We start from the raw sequence: 20226 nt of genomic DNA, 5'->3' as shown, positions 1-20226 counted from the left end.
GCCCACTCCCACCAGCTGCTAAAAAGCTGGGTGTGTCCCTATGGGGCAAAGTCCATGCCGGAAGGTTACAGCAATGGGTATAAAAACTGGAGATAGAAAAATAGATACATCCAGAGATCCTGACAGCTACTTGATGTTGGAGAAACCAAACTTTTATTCTCTTCAGGGTATTCTAATCTTTTATGGAGGAACTTCTGCCTCTGTTCCTCTAACTCATCAACTTATCCCATTTAAAAGATGAATCTTGATGTGGCAATGAGAGGGATCTTTGGAAGAGCTTTTGCAATGGTTCTGGGTGGACTGGGTGACTGAAATAGAAGCTGTGAGAGATAGAGAGTTGAGAAGGAGAACTGGGGGCAGAGGGTCAGGGAGTCTGGACCCTGGCCAGGGCCTCAGCGCAGGACCGAGCAAGTTTTCAGAGTTAACCTTTCCTCTCCAGCCCTCTCTCCTGCAAGCACAACTGTGCTTCCCCAGGTGCTACCTGCTGGGTGCCTTCCTTACCCTGGTCAAAGGCAGATGGTCCTGTCCCACCCCTGCCCCTCCCCGCTGGGGAGAGTTTCTGCAGCCTCCCACAGTTAGCTTTGACTAGTCCAGAGGACCCCTAGGTTGAGGATTGTCTCTAGGGCCCAGAGTTGGAGAAGGCTCTTTAAGTCCTTCTGCCCTCCTCACACACCCCTGCCCCCCCCCCCCCACACACACACAGTTACTGGCCCCTAAAGCAGAGCAGACTTCAGCGAACTGACCTCCTTACTCCCAGGACCAGCAGAACCTCTGGACATGACTCTCATGGAAGACTCTGTGGGGGTGGGGGACCTTGTGCTCCTGGAACCCCTGGAGGAGGAGCCTCTGCTCAAGAACCTCCAGCTGCGCTATGAAAACAAGGAGATTTATGTGAGTGCATATGCGTGCCCCCGGCTCTGGGTATGTGGTCAGAGTTCATGTGCTCCCACTCCCTTCTCCCCTCTCAGCCTCCCCTAACCCCACCGCTGCTCATTCTCTTTACCTTTTTTGGCTCCAGACCTACATTGGGAATGTGTTGATCTCCATGAATCCCTACCAGCAGCTGCCCATCTATGGTCCAGAGTTCATTGCCAAATACCGGGACTATACCTTCTATGAGCTGAAGCCCCATATGTAAGTAAAGGAACTGAGGGAAGGCTGATAGGGCCCTAACTTCTGACAGTGAGACACCCTAATTTCCTCGATCCTTTCTCCTGAAGGAAGTTCTCCGGCTTCCCCTTCCCCACTGGCCCCAGGAAGACCCTTCCTAGGCCTATCACTTACCTCAGTCTAGTCCAAGTGAGGAGGGTGGATGACTCTGGAGGCTGGAGATTGAGTGGAAGGTAGTGTCTTGGATTAGCCCCACATCAGTCTTCACCTGCTTCCTCCTCCCAAGCTATGCTTTGGCAAATGTGGCATACCAGTCACTGAGGGACCGGGACCGAGACCAGTGTATCCTCATAACGGGCGAGAGCGGAGCTGGCAAGACTGGTGAGGTGCCTGGCTTGGGGAGGCTGTGCAGTCACTGCTGGAACCACCCCCTCATCTCTTTCCGAGCCAGACCTGGTCTTGCCCCACCCCAGAAATTCCTTCCCACTTTTTCTGATTCTGAGGGGTATGGTGCTGGAATGACAGGAGTTAAGGAGAGTGGTGGGGATCCATGTGAAGGTTTCTCTTGCACAGAGGCCAGTAAGCTGGTGATGTCTTATGTGGCGGCTGTCTGTGGGAAAGGGGAGCAGGTGAACTCTGTGAAGGAGCAACTGCTTCAGTCAAACCCGGTGCTGGAGGGTGAGTATCCCAGTCTCTGCCCTCTCCACCCTCCACCCTGCTGGCCCAGAGACACTCAGCCCTACACCCTCTTACCCTGTTCTTGTTCAGCTTGAAAACTCTGAGATTGGCCTGATGACTAGAAGACGTCCTTCCTTCCCCTTCTCTCGAGCCCCTCTTCTTCCCTCAGTTACCTCACCTTCTCTCTCATCTCTGCAGCTTTTGGCAATGCCAAGACCATTCGCAACAACAACTCCTCTCGATTTGTGAGTGACCATCTCCCTGGCCTGGGAGGAGAGGGTGTGGGGGCTTTAGAAGGAGGAATGCAGCACAGACCCCTCCTGGGTGGGGTGGTAAGAAGAAGAGGAAGCAAAATCTCTTTCTCTCTCTGGTCTCTGTAGGGAAAATACATGGATATTGAGTTTGACTTCAAAGGATCGCCCCTTGGTGGAGTCATCACAAACTGTACGTGTCTCCCCATTCTGCTTACCACCTCTCTCTTCTCCCCATCCCACAGCGTCCCTTTCTGGTGATTTGAAACTGTAGGAAGGAATAGTAGGCTACCAGGAGGCTTCCCTACTAGTAGGAACACCAGCGAAGAGGGCAGGCTTAGAGGGAAGCCGTGGAATCTCCCTGAGCTCTAGGACATTATTTTCTAATTCCCTGCCAGACCTGCTTGAGAAATCCCGAGTGGTGAAGCAGCTCGAAGGAGAAAGGAACTTCCACATCTTCTATCAGCTACTGGCCGGAGCAGATGCACACCTGCTGGGTACGTGCCTGCCCAGACACATGGAAGAAGGTCCCCAACCTCCATTTAATCCCTAGAACCTTTGGGCCCCTCTGCACCCCTGCAGCCCTCTTTCCCTGAGCCCTCAGGCTCCTTCCTACATTCCTCACACTGAATTTCATCCACTCATTGTTGGAAACAATCCCCTGACCTCTGTGTTCTCCTCTTTTTTCTGGGATTGTATTGCTAGGAATAAACCTTCTTGTCTCTTGACCTGCTCTTATTCCTCTGTCCTGCTTGGGTTCCTCTTTTCCCAGGCTGGCTTCAGAAATGGGACACTTATTTCCACCTACCATTCTTTCCTATCTTCAATTTAAGGGACTTAATCACTAGCTCAGCAGAAAATCAGACAGGATATTTAAGTGTTAAAGAAATTTTGATGAGCAGTAGTTGAAGTTGTTCTGGGTCTACATCTGCCTCACCCAGCCCCTGTCCTTGATTTCTTCTTCTTAGATGGCTTGATGGAGGTTTCATGTATTCATTCATCAAATATCTCTTGAACACCTACTATTATCAAACATTGTGCTAGCCTCTAGCAATGCAGAGTTGAATAAGATAACATGGCTCTTGTCCTCGAAGAACTTAAGGTCTTCTAGGGATAACAGATATGTTCAATAGGCCTGTGTGGGTGGCTGTAGGAGCAGAAGGCATGGAGACCTCTGCCTTGTCCTGGGGAGCCCTGGGTGCTGGATGGGCCTGAGGTGGTTCTGGGTGGGCATCACTGCAGAGTCTGGTGGGACTTCGGGCCCTGCCAGAGTTTGCCTCCCAATGCCCCCTCTAGCTGTGAGCAGTGTGGGTGTATGGCCCCCAAGGACCTGTCCTTTTGGTTCCTGGTTATTCTCTGCTGGACTTGTGCCTATCTCTTTTCCCCTCCTAGGGATCTCCATGGTTCAAGAGCCCCCACAGGTCTCATTATTCCTTCCTAGCTCAGTAGTCTTGGTTGTGCTCAATTTGTTCGAATCATAGGCACCAGTATCTTATTCTGTCTGACTGTTACCTATTGGCTTAAGCTAAGTCTGGACAGGGCCTCCCGGTGTCATCATCCCAGGGCCTTTCTGACTCATTCTTTGTCCAGACACCTTTCTTTAGCAGGTTCCTCTTTCAAAATCTGTGTCTCAGGGGAAGCTATCATTAAACTCTAGTTTGAGGGACTTTCCCTGATTCTCAGATCATTTGAATAACAGGTCATTGATATCCCTCAAGCTCCATGCTTAACCTACTTCTTCCCATCTCAGGTGAACAGCTTGGATCATAACCTTGACTCATTTATTAAAAAGAAAAAAGTTTATGTATGCCAAGCAGGCACACAGAAAACAAAGATGAAAAACACAGTCCCAATGTGTTGTTCATTTGTGGGAGAGACAGAAAAAACAAAACCTAGCCCATGTGTTATGGACTGGGATAGAGATCCACCATGGGGGAACACAAGAGAGCCTTTTGGCTCAGCCCCACAATGTCCAAGGAAAGTTTCCAGGAGAGGGGTCAGGATTAGGGAACATAGTACCTGCAACTTTGTTGGTGCTTACTGAACAAATAATGAATGAGCCAATCCAGGCCTAGGGTGAGGTGTTGAGGCTCTGGGTGGGTGGGAGATATGTGCTCACCCGTCTTTCCTCTCTGAGCCACTGAGAACTGAGTAGGATGGAGGGTTGGCTTGTTTGTTTTTATTGTTGAGAACCCTGAGGATGGGAAGAAGAGCAGAATGAGTCTTTTCTTTCATCAAAGTTAGGAAAACCCCCACAATTAAGAATACCCAAACTCTAAATACTGCTTGAAAATTTAGTCTATTATAATGGGAATTAATGATCCCAAAACAAAGGAGGCAGGGGACGAACCGAAAACAAAAATGCCTCCTTCGAATAAATGAGTAAACCAAGCTAGGGCAAGGGCTGTGAGAGTCAAGGCCGGAGGACTCCTGAGAGCTTGGGTACTAACCCTCCTCCCAAGCACTTTAACGTTTTCTAGTTGCCAAAGGATATAAAGTACATGATTAAATGCTAACTCCCCATGAAATCATTGCCTTCCACATTCAGCACAGGGATCCAAGCCTGCTTTGTTTGATGGGAAAGGCCACTACAATTTACTGGTCATTTAAAAGTAGAATTTCTGTTGCCTATAAGAATTAGAGGGAGGTTTATACCCTATGATGCATATAGACAAAAAACCTATCAAAATTCATTATAACTAGTTTGTGAAAATAAAATGAAAGCACATAGTTAGAGTTGGTGACTTTAAAAAGATTGAATGTTGAATCAGATTCTCATACTGACCCTTGCAGAGGCCCTGAAGCTCGAGCGGGACACAAGTCATTATGCCTATCTGAACCAGAAAGTGTCTAGAGTTGACGGCATGGACGATGCCTCCAACTTCAAGTCTGTACAGGTGGGTGCCCAGGGTGGGCCTTAGGCTACCCCCTGAGCCCAGGCTTTGGCTTTGAGAAGGGAGGCATTGAGCTGGCACCACAGTTCAACTTCTCATTTCTGCTATCTCCTCCAGAATGCAATGACTGTGATTGGGTTCTCGGAGGTAGAGATTCAACAGGTGCTAGAGGTGACGGCCCTGGTGCTGAAGCTGGGGAACGTGGAGCTAGCAGATGAGTCCCAGGCCAATGGGACATCAGCAAGTGGCATCCGTGATGGGAGAGGTCTGCACCGCCCTGCTGGTACCCTCTAAGCCGCTCCCTGAATCTCCTACTACAATTTCTGTTCGTCCACCATCTGCTGAGTAACTGACTTCATTCCGATTCAGTCCCACTCAGCCATTCCTGAGTTCTACCCCAAACACACTCATTAAGAATTCCTAGTGAGGCATTTTGGAGTGAGGTTATGAAGTTAGACCTTGGTTCTGGCACATCTCTGAGTCTAAGTGGAGTCTTTGCAAAGAATTTCAGGAGATTCTCCTATTGAAGTAGATAATGCAGGGCACTTGGGTGGGTCAGTCAGTTAAGTGTCTGACTCTTGATTTCAGCTCAGGTCTTGATGTCAGAGTTGTGAGTTCAAGCCCCACGTTGGGCTCCACTTTGGGTGTGAAGCCTACTCAAAAATAAAATAAAGTAGATAATGCATTTAAAGTGTCCGCAGCTCCCTCTCCTCTCTCCAGAGTTTCCTCTTGGGCCATGTTATGGATGGGCTGCAAGGATATCCCCAAGACCTTGGGAGACCAGTCTCCTAGCAGTGTCACTTCTCAGCCCTCCCTCCCTAGGAGATAGCTCTCTTTCAGGCCATGTTGTATTTCCTCATCACTCCAGGAGTCCAGGAGATTGGGAAAATGATAGGTTTGAATTCAGAGGAAATAGAGAAAGCTTTGTGCTCAAGGACCATGAAAACAGCCAAAGAGGAGGTGGTCACTACACTGAACTTCACCCAGGTAAGGGCCTTATGGGAGGGGGCTGATTTTGAGACTATTCTGTGGCTGCCATCCTAACCAGCTGGCTCTGCCTGACAGGCTCAGTATGCTCGGGATGCTCTGGCTAAGAACATCTACAGCCGCCTTTTCAACTGGATAGTGAATCGAATCAATGAGAGTATCAAGGTGAGAGATTGCTCTCCTCCCCCAACACTCTCCTGTCTGCCTCACTTTTCTTGTCCCGGTCACCATCCCTATACTTCGGGTTCTGAGATGAAGAGAGTAAGAAGGATGAAGGGTAAGGTACAGTTCCTTCCAATAGTGTGTTGTTGTGGAAGCATCTCTGGTTTTTGAGTTTGACTGTCTGGATCCCCTGCTTACCAGCTGTGTGGCCTTTTAGTTTCACAGAGATTCTGAGCCTCAGTTTCCTGATTTGGAAAATTGGATGCTAATGCCTACCTCCTTCATAGTGAGGATCAGATAAAATTATGGACATGGTTACCATATAACCCAGAAATTCCACTCCAGATATAGATCCAAGAGAATTGAAAACAGATGTTCACGTAAAAACCTGTACCCAAATGTTCATAGAGGCATTACCCATAATAGCCAAAAAGTGGAAACAACTCAAATGTCCATCAGTTGATGAATGGGTAAATAAAAGTGGTATATCCATACAATGGGATATAAATAAATAAATAGGCCATAAAAAGGAATGAAGTACTGATACATGCTCAACACAGACAAATCGTGAAAACATTCAAGTGGAAGCAGCCAGACACAAAAGGTGATTCCATTTATATGAAATGTAATAGGCAAATCTATGGAGAGGGTGGTAGATTAATGGTTAGCAGGGGCTTGGAGTGGAGGGAGAGGGGAAGGTGGAATGACAGCTAATGGGTATGAGTACAAGATTTCTTTGGGAGATCATGAAAATGCTCTGGAATTAGGTAGTGGTGATGGTCATACACTTTTTTTTTTTTAAGTTTATTTTGAGAGAGTGGGGGAGGAGCAGAGAGAAAGAGGAAGAGAGAGAGAATCTTAAGCAGGGCCTGCGCTGTCGGCGTAGAGCCTAATGCAGGGCTTGAACTCATGAACTGTGAGATCATGACCTGAGCTAAAACCAAGAGTTGGACACTTACCCGATTGAGCCACCTAGGCACCTCCATATGCATTTTGAATATACTGAAAAATCACTGAATTGTATACCTTTAAAGGGTAAATTTTATAGAATGTGAATTAGATAAAAATAGAGTTATTATTTAAAAAATTTTGTGCATGAGGGGTGCCTGGGTGGCTCAGTCGATTAAACATCCGACTTAGGCTCAGCTCATGATCTCACGGTTTGTGGGTTCGAGTCCCACGTCAGGCTCTGTGCTGTCAGCTCAGAGCCTGGAACCTGCTTCCGATTCTGTCACTCCCTCTTTCTCTGCCCCTCCCCCACTTGCAGTCTGCCTCGCTCTCTCAAAAAAAAAATAAACATTAAAAAAAATTTTTTTTAATTTTGTACATGAAAATGCCTTCAATTCAGAAGCTACTATGGAAAGGCAACAGGGGAAAATGGGATTTAAAAATGCTTAGCCCCTTTGAAATTTGATCTGTCCATCTGTAAAATGAGAATTATCACACCATATAGGGTTATCATGAGATTTAATGAAGTAAGAACATAGAATTTTTTCTAAATTGCTCTACAAATGTACGAGATGGTTATTTTCCTCAGAAGATTTTAAAGTCTTTCTACCTCGTCCCCTGGGAGCACCATCCTGGAATCTGCTTACATCTCCCTCCTCCTCTCCTCCCTCTGCTTGGCCCCTAGTGTGTAGAGGAGGAAGGAGAATAAAATCACAACTGGTCAAGCTCACCCGAGTTCTGTTTGCCCTCTGCTCCAATCACATCCGCCCCAGAAGGGCCTGGCCTGGTGTGCAGAGGGGGCCCGTCCTCAGATTTATCTTTCCCTCCTCTTCAGGTGGGCAGCGGGGAGAAAAAGAAGGTAATGGGGGTCCTGGATATCTACGGCTTTGAAATTTTAGAGGTGAGAGAGCTTCCCCCAACCGCAGCCACCCTGCATCCCTAGGGTTCGGGTGCGGAGGCTCAAAGGGAGGGGCTTGCGAGGCGTGGGGCTGAGAGGGAGGAAGGGTCTTGGACTGAGCTGCTCTCTCTCTAACCTGGGTCCCCTCCTTCAGGACAATAGCTTTGAGCAGTTTGTGATCAACTACTGCAATGAGAAGCTGCAGCAGGTGTTCATCGAGATGACGCTGAAAGAGGAGCAGGAGGAATATAAGAGAGAGGTGCGCGGAGCCTTCCCCCACAGCCCCTCTCCAAAGTGACGCTGGTGTGCGCGCCACGTCTGTCTTTCTCCTCAATCCCGGTTTCCTCTCACTCGTGCCCAGATGGGAACACAAAGGACAAAAAGTTCCCCTTTCACTGCTCAACAGTGCAGCATTACCAAGAAGCCCTAGTTTTTGCTCTCCACCCCCCAGTCCCCTGCTCCCACCCCAGGCCGTGCCAGCAAGGGGCAGACTGATGGAAGGCTGTGTGGGGGGAGTCCTCACAAGGGTGAAGTGACAGCTGTGCGTGGCCTGCAGCACACTGTGAGCCTGATTTAGAAGGGACATTTCTCCCAGGCTTGTCACCCCACCACATCCATTTTGGTGCTCTTCTCTGACACCTCACAATTCTTTGTCTCCTCGGGCCCTGGCTGATGTCACCATCTCCTCATGTAGCACCCTGATCCCAGACTTCCTCCCCAGAAGTTCCCCATGGCTCAACATTTCCACACTCCTTCCCCTGTTCAGCAAGAAGGCTTGCTTTCTATGGCTAGGTGTTAGAAAAGCTATCTGATTGAGCTAATTCCCCCCAAAGTGTGAATGGCTGAGAGTCTCACTCATCAAAACGCTGCCAGGGATGCTGCCTGTGAGCCCTTGGGAATCTGCTGCAGCAGAATTTCAGACAATGTGGTCACAATGTGTGGGAAAGGTTTTTTTTTAAGTTGTTTTTCATGTTTTTATCTTAAAATTTTAAATGATCAACTAGAGAATACATTCCCATGCCTCAAAATTCAAAAAGCTTAAAAAGGCATATAAAGAAAGGGCTCTCTCCCAGCCTATCCCCAGCCTCTTAGTTCTCCAACCATCTAGAGGCAACTAAAGTGGCCCTCTTTTCAGAGGTCTTTTATGTGTAACCAGGCAAATGTAGAAGTTTATTTTCCCACAGAATTTTTTTCAAATGGCAGTAAATATGCTCTGCTCTACCCCTTGCTTTCATCAATTAATGAGATCTTTCCATATTGTATATAAAGATGCATCTTTACAGCTACACAGGGTTGTAAGGATATCATACTTCATTTAACTAGTTGGGGAAAGTATTTTGGGGATGAAATGGGAAGGCAACTACTTAATTCCACTCTACATTCCCTGAAGATCTGTGAGGGGGTGTGAGAGTGTTCCCCAGCCACACCCCCACACCTGGGAATGGTCTGAGTCTGGGAGGGCTGGCCCTTGGGTGGGATCAGAAGCTATCCTGTCTGCGGCTACCCCTAAGTGGGGAACGATTGTCTTTGGGTCTCCTTCTGTACCATTCTTGCTTAAAACAAAAACAAAAACAAAAACAAAAACAAAAACAAAAACAAAAACTATACAGTCCCAAAGTATCAGGTAGATTAGTAGTTCTTAAAGTGTGGTCCTGGACCAGCAGCATCCCTGGAAAGGTGTTAGAAAGGCAGATTCCTAGGCTCTATCCCAGACATGCTGAATCAGAAACCCTGGGGATGGGGCCTAGCAGTCTGTTTTTACAAGCCCTCTAGCTGACTGCCATGCAAGTTTGAAAAGCACTGATGTAGGTCTTTGAAGATGTATCAAGTTAGGTTTGTTGCTTGATGAAATTCACTCATGTGCTTTGGTTTTATTGGTCGTTGCCAGAACAGTGTGGCCTTTGCTCTTGCACACGCTCAAGGATCCTTCCTCACACCACAGTGGGGCAATCCCTACCCCGATCTTCACCCCACACCACCTACAGGGCTCTCTTCAGCATCTCCCCCTCTCTCACAGCTGCTCTGGGTCCTTTCATGTGTCTCCCACCCCACAAATTCTCCATCAACCTGGAGGGATGGGAACCTAAACAGAAGCCACACCAAGGACCCCTCTTAATTATAGGGCTTTCTGAGTCCTTTGTGGGTTGGGTGAGAGGGAGCCTGAGTCTGGTGAGGTCTTTGGAGACTTGTCTTGGACCTGCTCTTGTAACCTGTCATGCCTCTTCTTGCCAGGGCATACCGTGGACAAAGGTGGACTACTTTGATAATGGCATTATCTGTAACCTCATTGAGCACGTGAGTTATCTTTATGTTATCTCTGAGACCTCGTCTTGCAGACTGCCTGAATATCCTTGTCCTTCCCCCTCCCCTTGCCCCACTTGGTAAGGATGGTGAAGTGGGCAAAGGATGAAGGGGCAGAGGGACAGCAGTGAGGATGTGGATATCTCGGAGGATCAGGTCTAAGTTGGGCTGATCTTGTTCCCCTGACCAGAATCAGCAAGGCATCCTGGCCATGCTGGATGAGGAGTGCCTACGGCCTGGGGTGGTCAGTGACTCCACCTTCCTAGCGAAGCTGAACCAGGTCTTCTCCAAGCATGGTTACTATGAGAGCAAAGTCACCCAGAATGCCCAGCGCCAGTATGACCACACCATGGGCCTCAGCTGCTTTCGAATCTGCCACTATGCGGGCAAGGTGACATGCAGGGCTGGAGGGTAGAAATGGGCCTGGGCATGGGTGGAAGGCAATGGGGGAGGACCTGCGGGGAGATGAGATCTGGGAATACTTCACAATGAGATTGGGAGTGCCAAGTGCTGGGACAAGGTCGTGGACCCTCCAGACCCATAGCTATTCCTCTACAGGTGACTTACAACGTGAACGGCTTCATTGATAAGAACAATGACCTACTCTTCCGGGACTTGTCCCAGGCCATGTGGAAGGCCCAGCACCCCCTCCTTCAGTCCTTGTTCCCTGAAGGAGTTCCCACACAGACATCTCTCAAGCGCCCCCCAACTGCTGGAGCCCAATTCAAGAGTTCTGTGGCCATACTCATGAAGAACTTATATTCCAAAAACCCCAACTACATCAGGTGACATGCTGGGTACATGGGGAAATGCAGCATATGTGATGGCAGATGCAGGGTCCAGCACTATAGAACCTGTCCATTGTTGGGGGGAGGGTGTCTCTGGAATAAGAGTATCAGAAGGCCCTTCCCTCATAAAAAATGAGGAACTGAGAATCCTGTGGCAGGGAGAGCATCAGACTTTAGTAGGAACCACGCTATAGTGAGTGAAGCTGGGAAGGCCAGTGTGTTCACTTCCTCTGAAAATAACCCTCCAGAATAGGGTTATAGAGACCAGGATGGTTCACACTTGCAAAGGTGAAGCTCCTCATGCCTGTGCCTTGCACCTCTCCCCCCACCCCAAGGTGTATAAAGCCCAATGAGCATCAGCAGCGAGGTCAGTTCTCGTCAGAGCTGGTGGCCGTCCAGACTCGGTACCTGGGACTGCTAGAGAATGTGCGGGTGCGTCGGGCGGGCTATGCCTACCGCCAGAGGTATGGGCCCTTCCTGGAAAGGTACCGATTGTTGGGGCGGAGCACGTGGCCTCGCTGGAATGGGGGAGACAGGTAAGACTCCTGGGGGAGATGGGGGAGCAGGGAAGGGCAGTGCAGGGAACATCTGGGTGGTGGGGAGAACAGACAGTGCCATGTAAATTGCCAAAACTCCATGAATGGATACTTGGGGAAATGAACTGATCACTTTGCAGAGGCTCTGAAGTCTGTTCAAGCCCTGAACTCCTCTCCCTGGGTATAAGAGGTTGGGGAAAGGTGAAAGAGGATCCTTCTCTGGGATGCCCCTTGGTAGCTTTCCCCATCTGCTCCTCTAGGGAGGGAGTTGAGAAGGTCCTGGGGGAGCTGAGCTTGTCCTCAGAGGAGCTGGCCTTTGGGAAGACGAAGATCTTCATCAGAAGCCCTAAGAGTGTGAGTTGGAGGGTGCACTTGTGTTTGGTTGGGGTAGGAGGCAGAAGAGTTGGAGGGTCCATGAGTGAGAGGCTGGGGCGGAGGGGAGCATCTATAACTTGGGATGGATGGTGGGTGAGGAAGTCTGCTTTCTGCAGGGACTTTGTCCCTGGAAGCTGAATCCTTGGGCTCCTGCCCCACCCTGCTTGCATGGCCCACTCTGAGTGCCTCTACCTGTAGCAGAACTCCTGAAGATCAAGGTGATGTGCCACTCATGTCTAAATTTCCAGACCTCGCACGTGCCTCTGACAGAGTTAGAATTCAGTAGGTTTCTGTTAAGGTGAATAACACTTAACAGAATAATAATGAGTGAGCGAATAAATGAATGCACTAAGAAGTCAATGGAATGAATAAAACACTGGCTGGGAAGCCCCTGGCACCTGGGCTCTAGGAGGAGAGAGTGCTATTCCCCTAGGCCAGCCTTTCCACCGCACCTTCCACCTCTCCACAGCTGTTCTACCTGGAAGAGAAGCGGCGCCTGAGACTGCAGCAGCTGGCCACGCTCATTCAGAAGATCTACCGGGGCTGGCGCTGCCGCACCCACTACCAGCTGATGCGCAAGAGTCAGATCCTCATTTCCTCCTGGTTTCGAGGCAACATGGTATCAGTTGCCCCCTAAAGTCCCATCCCTTTCACTCCAATAAAAGAGTCGGGGGCGCCTGGGTGGCACAGTCAGTTAAGCATCCAATTCTTGATTTCGGCTCAAGTCATGATCTCCTGGTTTGTGAGATCAAGCCCTACGTTGGGCTCTGTGCTAACAGTGTGGAGTCTGCTTGGGATTCTCTCTCTCTGTCTCCGTCTCTGTCTCTCAAAATAAATAAACATTTAAAAAAGAGAGAGGGAGAGAGTGGGAAGTAGGAGAGGTGGTTCAGGGGATGGAGTTTTTTCTAACAGGCCTATTGTTTTTCTGCAGCAAAGGAAGCGCTATGGGAAGATAAAGGCATCAGTGGTGCTGATCCAGGCTTTTGTGAGAGGGTGGAAGGTAATGCGGAAGGGGATAGGGGTTTCCTCCGCACACATGGGTTCTTCCCCCACATGGTTTCTCCTGGATTGTGCCAGCTGCTGGGAGGAAAGAGTAGCAGAAAGCAAGTTCTGCCCACACCCAGGGCATACCTCTGTGTGATGGCATGCCTGCATCTGGGTGTGTGTCTGGGAGTGTGGGTGCGTACTGGGGAGATGTGTGTATACACCTGGGTGTGTCCCTGACTTGGCTTTGAGTGCCTTCCTCATTGCCAGCTTGTCTGCCTTTACTCTCCCTCCAGTAGAGTCTCAGCACTTTATCTAACTGTGCTCTTTGTATGGTTGGAAAACAGTAGAACCTCTGTCTCCTTATCTTCTAGGTCTGTCTATCTTTACTTTGGCTCCTTTCTCATGTATCCCTTCTAGGCCCGCAAGGATTATCGAAAATACTTCCGGTCGGGGGCTGCCCTCACCTTGGCAGATTTCATCTATAAGAGCATAGTAAGTGGTAGGGGTTGAGGGTGGAAGGTGGAGGGGAGGTTGTGGAGGGAGGGTCAGGTTTGGAAAAGGAAGATGAGGGGTTTGAGAAGAGGTGATCAAAGCTTTCCCTGGAAGGGTTTCTTTGATCTGCATGTACTTAATTATTAAGTCCTAGGGTAAGAAGGAATGGGGCTTTGGTGCCTCAGGGCCCAGGGGCAGAATCAGAGTGCACTCCGGAAGGAGTGGACACTGTGGGCAACCTTGGGGCAGGAAGGGGTCCCAGCACACCCACTGACTGGTCCATGATGAATAGGCCCGAGAAGAGACGGGCTGGATGGCTGACAACAGTTTGAAGAGACTGAGCCTCATGGAAGAGCAGAGTGAGGACATAGGGTTACCTAACTCAACCTTCCGAGATCCATTTTACGGTAGGGGTGAAAGTGGAGGGATTGTATCTTTCTTCCGGCTCTTCTGAAGCTATAGCAAGCAAGTCCACAATGAAATCTCAGGAAAGATCTTAATTCTGGAGGACTTGGGACTTTTTTTTTTTTTTTTAACTTTTATTTATCATTTTCGAGAGACAGAAAGAGAGCACAAGCAGGGAAGGGGCAGAGAGAGAGGGAGACACAGAATCGGAAGCAGGCTCCAGGCTCTATCAGCACAGAGCCCAACGCAGAGCTCAAACCCATGGAATGTGAGACCATGACCTGAGCTGAAGTCGGACACTTAACTGACTGAGCCACCCAGGTGATCTGACCCCAGAGTTTTAATGCCTGCTGAAGACTGCTTCCCCACACTGTCCCCCCACTCCCCCTAGAGACCTACTGGGGCAGGAGGGCTATATAGGGAAAGGAAAGACTTTCTAGATCTAGAAAAAACAAACAATTAAGAAAAGAAAACCTTCAGAGTTTCGACATCAGTTAGCACATGAGGGATTGGAGGAAATGCTTAGGAATGTTTATTGAATTAAATCAAACTAGACCTGACCAAGTCCCCTTGGGGACTTAAACCAAGGTGTGAGGTGATTAGACCAAGCCTGCAAGATCTTTGTAGCAGAGGAATCAAAGAGCTTGGATAGTTCCTGGAGAATTATAGCAATATACTGCATACCCTCCCTTTTCCCATTTTAATTTTTTTAACTTAATGTGTTAGTAAGAAGTTTTCATAAAAATTCCAAAAACTTGGGGGCGCATGGGTGGCTCAGTCAGTTAAGTGTCTGACTCTTGATTTTGGCTTAGGTCACGATCTCAGAGTTTGTGAGTTCGAGCCCCACATCAGGCTCCATGCTGACAGTGCTAAGCCTGCTTGGAATTCTCTCTCTCTCCCTCTCTTTCTGCTCCTCCCCCACTTGCTCGCTCTCTCTCTCTCTCAAAAATAAACTTAAAAAAAAATCCAAAACTTGGAAGTACTCAAGATCAAGCTATTTTCTATACCTTCAATAATTCTACCCCACAAACAAACAGGGTGCTGGGTGTTCCCTGGGATATAAAGACTGGAGAGTCCTTATTCTAGATTGGGGGAGACTAAACAGATGCCATGGGTGATACTTGATCCGATCCTGGAACAGGAAGAATAAGAACAAAGCTACAAAGGGCATTTTTAGAAGTTTATAAAGGACATTAGGAGAAATTTGAGCATGCATTGCTGTTGGATGAGTGTATCCAATTACTGTTTGTCTTCTTAGGTATGGAGGTGGAATTATGATTTGTGTAGGAGAATGTCCTGGTTCTTGGGAGATGCGTGCTTAAGTTTTAGGGAAAATGCCATGACTTCTCTAACCTACTTTAGGATGATATGGTAGCAAAGATTTATATATGTGTGAGTGTGTGTATGTATTTATTTATGCCCATTTGTATACATGTGTGCATGTGTTAGAAAGCCTGCAAATATGGCCAATTGTTAACATTATCAGTTGGTGGATTTAGGTAAGGAATATGTGGCATGCAGATATTCACTGTAATGTTTCTTCAACTTTTATGTAAGTTTAAAAACTTTCAAAATAAGACAGTAAGTTATATGAAATAAAAAAGAATGTAAGGCAGATTATGTCACTCTTCCCCTTAAAATCCTCTAATGGCATTCCATTTCACTCCCAATAAAAGCCAGTGTTCTTACCTCAGCCTACAAGGCCCTTCATGAATGTACTTGACCAACCAATCCTCTGATCTTCTTTCTTCTTGCTCGATTTAATCCAGTCTCACTTTCTTTTCGTTTCTGGGATATGCTACTGCTCATTTCTGGTCTCAGGGCCAGCTTTTTTGCATCATAGCATATATAATTATCTGACCTTACATATATGTTTGTTTGCTGTGGGGTTCTTCCCTACCCCCGGTAGAATATAAGCTCAGTGAGAATAGAGATTTTGTTTGTTCTGTTCACTGCTGTGTATCCATACCGAGAACAGTGCCAGGCACAGAGCAGACACTCAATAAATGTTGTTGAATGGCAGGGGAAAAAACAACAACAAGAACTCAGCTTGGGATCCAGACTCCCAAGGACTCATTGTCTAGAAGAGGGAAAAGATTTCCACACAGATAATAGTAGTACAAACACAGAAGTATAGACAAAGTGCTGTGGGGCTTCAAAGAAAGGAGAGACAGCCCTGGCCCAGGGAATCAGGGAGGGCTTCGAGCTGTGTCTGAAAGGATAGGTAGAATCTAGATGGGCAGAGCTGAGTTGAGAGCAGGATGGGCTGAGGCACTGAGTGATCATGCCTGGGCTAGGCAGAGGGCTTGATGAGGAACACTACCTGAGAGGTGTGCTGGGATCATGCAGGGGATACTGGGGCATGAGATTGGGCCCTAAATAGAAGACTTTGAATGCCAGGTTGAGGCATTGGGCTTGACCGATCAGGGAGGTGGGGAGGTTTGGTACCTGTCCTATAGCCAATGCAGACAGTGGCAGCCAGCTGTAGGCAGCTATGAACTGAGACAATAGGAAGTCACAGGAGCAAAATACTGAGGCCAGTTTTCATCTTGGTTGCTCTCACCTCACTACCCTGGGCAGCAGGTCTCTGCTTGGAACTAACCCTTCCGTCCCTCCCTCCCAGTCTCCTGTTCACGCTCTCACTGCCCAGCCTCCAGTGAACACTGGACCCACAAGAGATCCAGGAGGTGACTCCCTTCTGACTCCTTGCTCTACTTGTTGCTTCTTACTCTGGGTGGCCTCCGTCCTTTCAGGTGGCAGGTCCTGGATGAGAGTTTGCCTGTTGGGAGGTCTGTCTTCTCATCGGTCCACTCCCAATCCCCCTGCTTCCAATCTAGACGCAGAAGTTCCTGCTGGGGCTGAGGAACAATTTGCCGTCTACCAACATCCTGGACAGAACGTGGCCAGCGGCCCCTTACAGATGCTTCAACACAGCGAACCAGGAGCTACAGCAGCTCTTCTACCGCTGGAAGGTGAGTGGGGCCCAGCACGACTCCTCTCATTTGTCTTTTTTTCCTCCTCCCTCTGATTTTCATCTTCTGCCTCCTTCTTCCACTTTTTTTCTTCATGGTGAAAACAACATACATCACAAAATTGGCCATCTTAACCATTTGTAAGTCCGGTGTCATAAAGCACGTTCACACTATTGCGCAGCCGTCACCACCATCCGTCTCTGTATTTCTTTTTTATCAGCCCAAACTGCAATCCTGTACACATTAAGCAGTAACTCCCCATTCCCCACTCCTGTAGCCCCTGGGACTTATAATCGACTTTCTCTGTGAATTTGACTGTTCTCGGTACCTCATGGAAGTAGAATCATACATTTGTCCTTTTCTATCTGGCTTATTTCACTCAGCACAGTGTGCTTCCATTCAGGAAATATGTACTGAGCACCTGTCTAGAGTAGGCCTTGCTCTGTGTGCTGGCATATAGCCCTCCTCCTGGGGCTGACACATTTGATTGTTTCCATCCCCCTCTCCCAGAGTCCCTTTGAGGGGGGGCAGTGCTCCTCCAGCAGCTGCCCTCTCTGAAGTGCCTAGAGCCTATTCTATTCCCTGTCTCTCCTCTTCTCCAGCCCCTGCCCTCCTTCCACCTCTCAGTGTTCTCCCAAACCCCCACCCCAGGCCTGCCCTCTGCCTCCACGAGCTTAGCCCCTGCCCCTCCCTCTCACAGTGCAAGAGATTCCGGGATCGACTGTCCCCAAAGCAGGTAGAGATCCTGAAGGAGAAGCTCTGTGCCAGCGAACTGTTCAAGGGCAAGAAGGCTTCCTACCCCCAGAGGTGAGGGCCCCGCAGACCCTGCACAGTCAGTTTCATCCAGAGCAAAGACAGGATCCCCCAGGTGGGATAGGGCAGTGGTCCCCAAACTAGTGTGCATCAGCACCACTTGGCAGGCTTGATAACACCCAGATTGCTGCACCACCCCCTGCCCAGAGTTTCTGATTCAGCAGATCTGGGGCTGGGGCCCAATAATTTGCCTTTCTAACAAGTTCTCAGGGGATGCTGATGTTGGTCCTGGACCATGCTGAGATAGAGGATATGGTGGAGCATGGGGGAAGGGATATGGGAACTCACTGTGGGGAGGCTCAGGGCCTTGGGGGTCAGTGGTGAGGAACTTGTCTCCACCACATACCTCCTGTGTGTCCTCAGTGTCCCCATTCCATTCTGCGGTGACTACCTTGGGCTGCAAGGGAACCCCAAGCTGCAGAAGCTGAAGGGCGGGGAGGAAGGGCCTGTTCTGATGGCAGACACTGTGAAGAAGGTCAATCGTGGCAATGGCAAGGTGAATGCCTGCACCCTGGACTTCTGCCCATGGCCTGATCCAGAGCCTTGGGACTGGTAGTTGGAAGGGTGGGGTTAATCTTCACCTTTCCTCACATTTTCCTTTTCTGTCCTTAGACTTCCTCTCGAATTCTTCTCTTGACCAAGGGGCATGTGATTCTCATAGACACCAAGAAGTCCCAGACCAAAACCGTCATTGGACTAGATAGTGTGGCTGAGGTGTCAGTCACCAGCTTCAAGGATGGGCTTTTCAGCTTGCATCTGAATGAGGTATCAGAGCTCTGTGGGTGCAGTACCTCATGTTGGAGAAGGTGGTGGGCATCACGGGGCTGGGGTGGGCTGGAGGTGATGAGGACCAGACCTCTCACTCTGGGCCTTCAGTGCCTCTCAGGCTGCTCCTGCAGAGGGAAAAATGAATCCCTTCCCCACTTTTTCCCCCTTCCTAAGATATCATCAGTGGGCTCCAGGGGGGACTTCCTGCTGGTCAGCGAACATGTGATTGAACTGCTAACCAAAATGTACCAGGCTGTGCTGGATGCCACACAGAGGCAGCTTCTAATCTCCGTGACTGAGAAGTAAGGCCATGAGCTGGGGGTGAGGGCCAGCCTGGGGGCAGATGACCAAGCTGTTGGTCATTGTGACCGGGAAAATTCATGTAGTCAGAAAGTGAAGCATATTCTGTCAAGGCAAGGTTTGGAGGTGTTTCTTAGTCTCCCCACTCAGGTTCTCTGGGGCCCTGAGTCTTCTGACACGAGGGGAGGAGAGATGTACTTCCTTTAAGAAGGAGAATGGAAACCATCATGAAAATATGGGAGTAGAGATGAGAGGATGAGGGTACCAGCTTTACCCCTCTGTCTGTTTCCCCTCCAGGTTCTCAGTGAGGTTCAAGGAGAGTAGTGTGGCTGTCAAGGTCATCCAGGGCCCTGAGGGTGATAGGAACGGCAAGCTAAAATGCAAGAAGAAAGGGAGCCGTTGCCTGGAAGTGACTGTATAGTGAAGAGGTGGGGGCCTGATGCAGAGACAGCAGCTTCTCTGGACCCGTGCCAACCCCACCCACCCATGTTTGCAGGAGGATCTGATCGTGGTGTGGGGCTCAGAGATTGAGGAACCCTTGAAGAGGACCTTTCTTCTCCCAAACTCTTCTGGGCCTCTCTCCCTTAGAACTTATCCTCCCACCCTCAGCTGCTTTGCCCACTAATAAAACAAGTGACTTCCCAAATATTCGCTCAGTGTGGGTGAGTCCCTGATCACCCACCTTCACAGTGCTTGTACTTCGGCTACCCCACCCCCTTTCTCCTCCTCAGGTTCCTTGGAGCCAGCAAATGCAGATAATAAGAATGGAAAAGAAGGGAAATTGTCTCCGGGCTCCTTGACCGGCTGAGCTCTGGCGGTTTGGAGACACTGGGGTGGGGGTGGGGCAGCCAGCGATGGGGCTCAGGTCGCAGGTGGCCAGTGGGCTGATTCATTAAGTGTGTCCCTGGAGGGAAGAAGTGAGGATCCCTGTCTTGGCGGAAACTAGGATCCTTTGGAGATTTAGCCTAAAAAGAGGCCCCGGGCTGGAGGGCTCACGTGAGCTGAAGAAGCTGGGTAATGCAGCGTCCCCTGCACCCAGGAGCTCCATTGCCCCCTCCATCCCCAAGCTCATTGCTGGGCTTTGTCACATCTGCCCCCCCAACACCCCCTTCCTTTCCATACACCAGAGATGCCAGGCTGCTCCTGCCAACAGTTATCTTGCTAATCACTGTCCCACAGCTGGGGCCTGCAGCTGGTGGCATTTGACAGGGGGAGGCTCCCTGACCCAGACTCCCCCACCCCTATGACTGACCCTCTCCCCCTTGTCTTCATTTATTTTCCCTGTGTCATCACCATTATTTTCTTTTTCGATTTTCAACTGTCTCACACCATCTCGTTGTCCCCATTTCTGTGGACTCTAATATTAATACATAATATTTTGTATAATGCTTTAAATATCTCCCCTCTCCCTTTATATCTGTTTCCTCATAGACTGTGTTGTCTCAGCCTCACCCATCCCGGTCTCTACCTTAAGGGAACAAGGAGCTCCTATGTTTGCAGTAAAACGTAGATATGTGCTCTGTGAGAGCTTACAAATGGCTGCCTTTGTTCCTGTCTCTGG

General features: G+C 49.1%; 1 protein-coding gene across 2 annotated transcripts; it reads left to right on the top strand.

Annotated features, from left to right (window-relative positions):
- Window positions 1-721: 721 nt before the first annotated feature.
- On the top strand, window positions 722-19311 carry MYO1A (myosin IA). 2 transcript variants are annotated; one of them, XM_043564526.1, is made up of 27 exons: window positions 724-891; window positions 1019-1134; window positions 1397-1491; window positions 1684-1788; window positions 1987-2033; window positions 2169-2232; window positions 2438-2536; window positions 4833-4936; window positions 5051-5198; window positions 5802-5920; window positions 5999-6085; window positions 7866-7931; window positions 8083-8187; window positions 10161-10223; window positions 10420-10620; window positions 10788-11014; window positions 11353-11553; window positions 11814-11907; window positions 12398-12547; window positions 12860-12928; window positions 13333-13407; window positions 16650-16784; window positions 17485-17591; window positions 17961-18093; window positions 18210-18362; window positions 18540-18667; window positions 18963-19311. In XM_043564526.1, exons 1-27 carry the CDS (start codon window positions 778-780, stop codon window positions 19084-19086), a joined length of 3129 nt encoding a protein of 1042 aa, XP_043420461.1. In that variant the 5' UTR covers window positions 724-777; the 3' UTR covers window positions 19087-19311. The 2 variants fall into 2 exon arrangements, with proteins under 2 accessions (XP_043420460.1, XP_043420461.1); XM_043564525.1 differs by having other exon boundaries at window positions 722-891; window positions 1397-1788.
- The last annotated feature ends 915 nt before the right edge of the window (window positions 19312-20226 follow it).

Source organism: Prionailurus bengalensis, chromosome B4, assembly GCF_016509475.1.
Source record: "Prionailurus bengalensis isolate Pbe53 chromosome B4, Fcat_Pben_1.1_paternal_pri, whole genome shotgun sequence".
Taxonomy (NCBI): domain Eukaryota; kingdom Metazoa; phylum Chordata; class Mammalia; order Carnivora; family Felidae; genus Prionailurus; species Prionailurus bengalensis.
This window is presented reverse-complemented; position numbering and strand designations above follow the sequence as displayed.